Source organism: Sinocyclocheilus anshuiensis, unplaced genomic scaffold (assembly GCF_001515605.1).
Source record: "Sinocyclocheilus anshuiensis isolate Anshui unplaced genomic scaffold, SAMN03320099.WGS_v1.1 scaffold1568, whole genome shotgun sequence".
Taxonomy (NCBI): Eukaryota; Metazoa; Chordata; class Actinopteri; order Cypriniformes; family Cyprinidae; genus Sinocyclocheilus; species Sinocyclocheilus anshuiensis.
This window is the reverse complement of record NW_015554307.1, coordinates 273,340-281,614: the sequence shown is the minus strand read 5'-3', so window position 1 is coordinate 281,614 and position 8,275 is coordinate 273,340. Positions and strand designations below refer to the sequence as shown.

At 34.0% G+C, this 8,275-nt stretch overlaps 1 protein-coding gene across 4 annotated transcripts in view; it reads right to left on the bottom strand.

Moving 5' to 3' along the window:
- The window catches only part of phex (phosphate regulating endopeptidase homolog, X-linked), a 19,125-nt gene extending 17,030 nt beyond the window's left edge, over positions 1–2,095 (bottom strand). For 2 of the 4 annotated variants that reach the window (XM_016464257.1, XM_016464258.1), the window contains exon 1: positions 1,697–2,092. In XM_016464257.1, coding sequence (XP_016319743.1) covers positions 1,697–1,820 — 124 coding nt within the window. In that variant the 5' untranslated portion in view covers positions 1,821–2,092. Of the gene's footprint in view, positions 1–1,696 lie in introns of all 4 variants that reach the window. The other 2 variants (XM_016464260.1, XM_016464261.1) reach the window with 2 other exon arrangements.
- Positions 2,096–8,275: the final 6,180 nt, after the last annotated feature.

The window sequence follows — 8,275 nt, the reverse complement described above, 5'->3', positions numbered from 1 at the left end:
CTGACTTAATCTCTCAATTCAGTTTTTTTTTCTGCCAGATAAAAAAGGGATTTTGTGACTTTTTATCTTATAATTCTGACATTTCTTACCAGAATTGACCCTTCTCAAAAAACCCGCCCTCCTTAGTTGCTGTTGCTATGATAATTTTATCATTTTTTAAAGAAATTAATGCAATAATACTGTTTTGTGGCTCTTTAATGTGTCGTTCAATGTATGTAGCGCCTCAGTTCAAGCAGCACACGTGAACCGATTGTCTTTTCATATTTTCATATTTACTTAAATCACAAAATGAACATGAATGAACATCAGAACGTATTTTATTTCAACTGCGGAAAGACGTCAATACATACCATTTGTCTACTCGCCTGTCTGATTTGTTTGTCGGACAAGATAGCGGATTCAGCGTTATGATTGGTCAGATCGCCTGTCAATCAAGCTCTTTTTCTCAAAATTCAGTTTTTTTTTCTTGCAATTGCAAGTTAATGTCTCACAATTCAGATTTTTTTTATATCTCAAAATTCTGAGAAAAAAAAATATAAAGGAGCCATAAACACGGAATTACAAACATTTCAGAATTGTACGAAAAAACACCACAATTACCATACAAGTAATTACAATTACTTCCATACAAGTCATACAGGCTGGCAACGGGGTTGGATGACTTAATGACAGAATTTTCATTTTTAGGTCAACTATCCCTTTAAAAATACACTTTTTCCTAAAAGTAAGCACCCACATTCCCAAACAACACTGAAATACACACTCACAGCCTTCTAGCCTCAAAACTTTAAAGACACATATCATAAAAAAAAGTGTCTCACACGGCTCCGGGGGGTGAACAAAGGCCTCCTGTAGAGAATCGATGCGTTTTTGTATTAAATATTATATTCAAAACGTAATAAGGAGACACTTTTTTTTATGCATGGGTGCTTTTTATTTAACATCTTTTGAACATCAGAACGTATTTTATTTCAACTGCGGAAAGACGTCAATACATACCATTTGTCTACTCGCCTGTCTGATTTGTTTGTCGGACAAGATAGCGGATTCAGCGTTATGATTGGTCAGATCGCCTGTCAATCAAGCTCTTTTTCTCAAAATTCAGTTTTTTTTTCTTGCAATTGCAAGTTAATGTCTCACAATTCAGATTTTTTTTATATCTCAAAATTCTGAGAAAAAAAAATATAAAGGAGCCATAAACACGGAATTACAAACATTTCAGAATTGTACGAAAAAACACCACAATTACCATACAAGTAATTACAATTACTTCCATACAAGTCATACAGGCTGGCAACGGGGTTGGATGACTTAATGACAGAATTTTCATTTTTAGGTCAACTATCCCTTTAAAAATACACTTTTTCCTAAAAGTAAGCACCCACATTCCCAAACAACACTGAAATACACACTCACAGCCTTCTAGCCTCAAAACTTTAAAGACACATATACATGTTTTCTAACCAGAGCTCCTACTTACTGTGCTAATTACAGCCTTCAAAGATACGCTGTGTGTGTAACAGAATACACTCCAAAAATAATCTCACACACAAACACACATCTGAACACAGTTCAACTGACCTTAGAGCACAAATATCTATCTATCTATCTATCTATCTATCTATCTATCTAGTTAAATTTAATGTGCAATATAAAATTAGTAGCGAGTAGGTAATTGTGCATGCAATTTACTCACCCGTGATGACAGCTATCAGTAGTGCAATGCAGACACACACACACACTGCTAGTGCGGCTTTCAGGAGAGTGTTGGGGCCCGCGCTCGCTTTGGATCCTTCTCTCCCCAGCCTCTCCATTTCCATACTACCACTGAGTTGAGTGCTTTCTCTCTCTTTCTATTCCTCCCTCTTTCCCTCTCACCCGGTTTTCACCCCTCCTGGCCTGGAGATATGCGCTTTAAGTCCTGATCCCAGGTCTGCGGTCCTTTTGGGGTCGTGTCGAGGTGTCTCTCCTCACAGGTCTCAGATCAGTGGCAGATGCACAGCATGAAGAGTCATGCTCTATTTGCCAAAGAGTATCCCAGACTAAGAGAGAGGATAGGAGAGAAGAGAATAGGCAAAAGGGAGGGGAAAGAGGGTGAAGGAGAGAGTTAGGAGATCCAAGAGTAGGAGGAATTATTTTCCTTAGAGCCAACTGGAGCACCTTACTTACAGGAGTAATTATGTGGCATCCTGCAGGAAGGGCGGGATGACTGGATGTGTGTGTATATATGTGGATCTACCTCTATATAGTCTGTGTTTATGCGCAAGGTGTGTGTTTTCTGAGTCCCTGCACCTGCCCACTCAACACTAAGTTTGAGATGATGAGCCCTATGGTTAAATATAACCACTTCCCTGTTTATTCTCAGAATGTCCCACAACATAAATTAGAATGAGGAACATACACGGTGTGATGATGATGATGTGTCTGTGCCAGGACACAATCTACTGTACATACAGAGTTTCCTAGACAAAGTTTTGTCTAATAAATCTGATAATTTTATCTGGGCTGTGTGGACGTGAAAATGGATGTGTGGCACAAGAGCATGTGAATAGTGTCAACTGCATGAGTCTCACCCTAAATACTTGAGTTAGGAGACCTGTTTTATCATAAATATTTGTTTGTGGTCTGATCTTATCACTAACTAACCTAGAATAGCCTGTTATTAAATATGAATATATTCATATATATATATGTGTGTGTGTGTGTGTGTATATAATATAGATTTAAAATGTTTAATGTATAATTTATATTATAATTTATTATAATATAAATGCACAATTAGTTTTTGTTGATATTGGCTTTCCCCATACCATTGTAACAGGGTTATATCATTAACTTAAACTAAAAATTTATCATTTTTGTTTAGTTTAAGTTGAAGTACTAAAATAACTCAAACTTAATAAAAACTATATAAACATATAAAAAAACTAATAAAAACGACAAGCACAACAAAATTACTGGAACTTTAATTAAAATTACAACAGAAAATACAAAATGAATTCTAATAACAAAAAATATAATAGCATACTAAAATAACACTGCATGGTAATACTATGTTCATGTTATACCTTCAAGTACCATGTAATTCCATGGTACATTAATATGGTGCCATGGTATTAGCATCATAGTACCATGGTATAGACACTGCACTTCTAAGTATGGGTAAATGCAAGTATTTCCTTAATCAATTTGAACAAACAGACTGTGGAGATTCCTGTAGACATGCAATGTCTGCCAAGTTTCCCCAAAGAATTCTTATCTTCTGATAAGAAATACATGCACTTGCTGAGCCATCAGGAGATGACAGGACTACTATCTTGTTTAGTTAATGGAGGGGAGCTTTCCATATGTCTTGAGTCAGAAAGATGTCAAAAGGGTTGAAGATCCGCAGCTGTTAGCAGCTGGAGTGAATAACCATTTGTAATGTGCAAATGGGAAGATCTGATCTTGTCATTTCTCCAGTGTGTCTCTGCGGGACGTCACACTCCAGGAGCATTTGTCCAACAGATGATGCATGTACTAAAATTAATAAACAATTTACATGTAAAGGGGAAGTAAAACATAATCTCATCAGCAGTTTTAAGCCTCGAATATCAAATTATTTTGACACATCGTGCAAATGTAATGGTGGGTGAAGGTCAACACCGCAACAGGGACACATCTGTCGTAAAATAAAACATGAAATAAGGTAGAAGAGGCCATACTGACCTCAAATGTGATAACACAGTCGGTCACGATCCTGTCTGTAGGTGTAAGACCATCTGAGGATTTCCTTCACCACTCTATCTTTAGATTGTATTGACATTGATGCATATTGCATGTTATGACAATTGGATAAATTGTACATTTTCCCCACAGAGGAAGGACACAGTTACAAGGACCATTTTTCCTGGACCCTTCCCAACTCAAACAAATATGTTTTTGAGAGATTAGACAACTGAAATACAGATAACAGAACAGATACAGCTCACACCCTACATCTATTTGTACCATGAATGAACAATTATAATTTTTAATGAAAATTCAACCAATGACAGAGAAAATTTCCTTTGAGTTGGTTGCTTGTTTTATTTCTCTAATGATAAAACTTACCGACCTATAAAATATAAGCTTTGGGTCACATATCCAAGCCACTAATAATTTATACTAGTTTAAAGGCAGATGAAACAGCACTGCCATTCTTAACAACACTGACGCAGAAAACAGGAGAAACACGTGCGACAACAATCCAGTTAGAATGATTTTCAATCCACAAATTAATATTTACAATGGATTTACTGTAGTAACACTAAACCTACCCAATGAATACATTATTATTAAACACTCGTTAGTCAGTTGGTTTCCACTTTTCCGATGTGATATGTGATGAGAAAAGGAAGAAAAGTGAATTCGACAAAAGGCGGTTTCGAACCCTTATTGACCGCATCATATGCTACATCCATGTGCATTATTCGCTAACCTATGCCACTGCAGGCACTGTTCGACACTCTCCAGTGAGTGGAAATGAACCTGACACCAATGTGTTTATTCTCAACATTTTATTTCGTTTTTTTTCTTAAAATTTAAAGACATTTTTCTCGTAATTTAACAAGCTTATTCTCAACATTTTATTTCGACTTTTTCTTGAAATTAAAGGGGTCATATGATGTTGCTAAAAAGAACATTATTTTGTGTATTCTGTGAGTCAGAACAGCCGGCATTGTAGTCTACTCTACCAGGATCAGGAAACCATAAAATGTGCTGCACACATCTGAATTATTTAGGTTGAACTGTTCTGGAACAGTGTTGTAAATACAACTTAACCACTGATTTCTAGTCGTGTCCTCTTTTGGAAGGCCAAACAAAGTAGTTTCGCTTTCACAACGAAATACACAGTGTCTTCACAACATGGCAGCGGTGGCAGCAACAATAAAGTTATGCCTTCTTTCTTTGCGTAAACAAACGAGGTGTTTTAGGAGGGCGTGGACCAGTCTTAACTTTTATAAAGAATATCTCTTTGGGTTTGAGACTTTACAAGTCTTACAAGATTTAACAAGTTTATTCTCAACATTTTATTTAGACTTTTTTCTCAAAATGTAAAGTTTTTTTCTCAAAATTTAACAACTTTTTTTTCTCGTAATTGAATGAGTTTTTTCTCAACATTTTATTTCATTTTTGTCTTGAAATTTAACTACTTTTTTCTCATAATTTAACAAGTTTATTCTCAACATTTTATTTTGACTTTTTCTCAAAATGCAATAAATTTTTTTCTCGTAATTTAAGTTTATTCTCAACATTTTATTTAGACTTTTTTTTCTTGAAATTTAACGACTTTTTTTCTCGTAATTTAATGAGTTTATTCTCTAAATTTTATTTTGACATTTTCTTGAAATGTAATGATTTCCGGCCCTCCAGGACCGAGTTTGGGCACCCCTGCTTTAAAGTCAAGATGGCTTTATTTTTTATTATTGCTTGGCCCTAATCCTCCTAAAATAAAAATATTACATGAAAAGCTTAACTAAATCTTAAATGAAAATTAGAAATGTTGCCTTGGCAACTTTGAAGCAATAAATTTACTGGAAATCAATAAAAATTAAATCTAAACTAAAATTAAACTTTTTTTCTCGAAATTAAACGAGTCTTTTCTCAAAACTTAACAACTTTTTTCTCATAATTTAACAAGTTTATTCTCAACATTTTATTTTGACTTTTTCTCAAAATGCAATAAATTTTTTTCTCGTAATTTAAGTTTATTCTCAACATTTTATTTAGACTTTTTTTTCTTGAAATTTAACGACTTTTTTTCTCGTAATTTAATGAGTTTATTCTCTAAATTTTATTTTGACATTTTCTTGAAATGTAATGATTTTTTTCTCAAAATGTAATGACTTTTTCTCGTAATTTAATTAGTTTACTTTCAAAATTTTATTTGGACTTTTTTCTTGAAATTTAATGACTTTAAAGCAGGGGTGCCCAAACTCGGTCCTGGAGGGCTAAATTAAATTAAATTAAATTAAATTAAATTAAATTAAATTAAATTAAATTAAATTAAATTAAATTAAATTAAATTAAATTAAATTAAATTAAATTAAAAAACTAATAAAAATGACAAAAGCACAAAAAATTACAAATAAATTTACTAAAATGAAAACTCAAGCTAAAAATATTAATAAAATTTATACTAGTATATAAATTATACCAAAATAACACTGACATAAATGTGGTCTTAATTTTGCTGCAGCACTGTGGATTTGTAAACCATCTTTTTTTTTTCTTTCTAAGAAACATTGCTTGGAAAATCTCTATTTCCCTTAAAAGTAAACACTATAAAAACTGCAGATCACAGAATTAGATAAATCTGGAATGCATCAACAAAGCGTAGACTGTTTTCTTATCACCTGGGACTCATCCCTAACTGACATTAGAATTGCACAGGACGCAACTCCCATAAATTATACCGGAAAGAGATATAAATAAATTATGTGGTTAAAGGTTGGGCTTTGACGCTTGAGTATCTTATCAGTGTTGGACCCTTTTTTTTTTTTTTCAAATACATTCCCCAAAAAAGCTTTTATTGTAGTTCAGATTGAAACTGTATGTCCTCATTTCTGAATGTGTGCATAAAACATGTTCCTGAGTGACGACAACAGTCACTAAATCACACATCACTTCAGATGGGTTAAAGGAGAGCTTCTGTTTTGTGTAAACCTCTTTCACACAGACATTCATAATCAGACCCTTTACAGATCATCAGGGAGAGGCTTCCTGAAGTGACAAAAAGCCACATCTGGTTTCTCACCCTGAGGACTGATAACCCAGATGTCGATTATATCTTATCGGTTACTATTTTAAATTGGTTTATTTTGCAAAGAAAGTTTTACCATTATGTTACTAGAAGAGTTTATGGCATTTTAGAAAAAACTTGAATGCTTATGGGATAATGCTGGAATAATGTAATAATCCACAGGGCTGAAAAAAAAAAACCACCATATGACTCGTGTGCTATATTTCTAACTCTCATAAGAGGAACAGGCTGATATGTAAGTGATTGTTCACTGGTCATCTTCCCCTCTTGCTGAAGCACTGAAAGATATAAAAATGACGACTCGATGTATTGTGGCAGCTTTAATGTTACTCACGGCTCAAAAAAGGCTGCTGTAGCATCACTTTCAAGTTGAAACAGTCAATTACAGATGGACCTGAAAAGTAAACAGTAAACAGCAATCTCAATTACATTTCACAATATGATATTGACCAAATAAATGCAGCCTTGGTAAGCATAAAAGATTTCAGAACATTTGAAAAATCTTATTGAGCCCCTAAATTTTAGTCACTTCTACAATGTCAAGTTTGATAAAACATGAGGGTGAGAAAATAATGGCAAAAGTTTGTTTTGTGTGCACTGTTCCTTTAAAGCATTTTAAACACGAGTTTCTGAGTTTATTTACACGAGTCATTCTCCAGTATTTTATCAGATGTAGAGTTAGATATTTATGTTTTTCTGGTCTAATTTTTACAGAATTTGCACAAAAATATCAAATCTACTTTATTTTTATCAGTTTAAAATTTAAGTTTGATTCAAATGTATTTCTACAACACTTTTTCACAATAATAATAAAAAACATTCCCAAGCAGCTTTATAGAGAATGGAACTGAGCCTTCCAAAAGCTATATTTATACACAAAGCAATTGTGGTTAGTGAGGAGGAGAGAGCTTCTTTTTACAGACATCATTTTCCAGGGGAGCGTATCGTGTCTCATTATGTTGTTAGTGAACAGGAGGCTGTGGTCAGGAAGACCAACTACACAGAGCGGGTGGGTCAGCTCCTCAGCACGGGACGTTACAGATGAAACCAGTATTTAAAGGCAAGACAGAGAAGGGTACACAAACATTAGTTTAAACACAGGCGGTAGAGATATGGACCATATGGAGGACACTGAATGAGAAAACGAGTCAATGAGAGAGGGAGATACGGGGGAAGGACTGCAGACACATCGCTGGGCTAAACCTCATGCATCGCTGCCCTGTTTACAGTATGCAGAGAAACAGACTGACAGTGTGTCATTACACTGAGATACTAAACACACACACAGCTCCTCAATTCATACACATCACTGACAATGAAAGAACACAAATTTATACACATTAAAATAGGTGAAACAAAGGCTGACACTAGTTACTAAAATGTAATTGGCTAAAACACATATTAATATGTTAATAATTATATTAATTAATATTTGTTACCTTAATTAACTTTCAGATATTTATTTATTTATTATTTGCTATAAAAAATTAT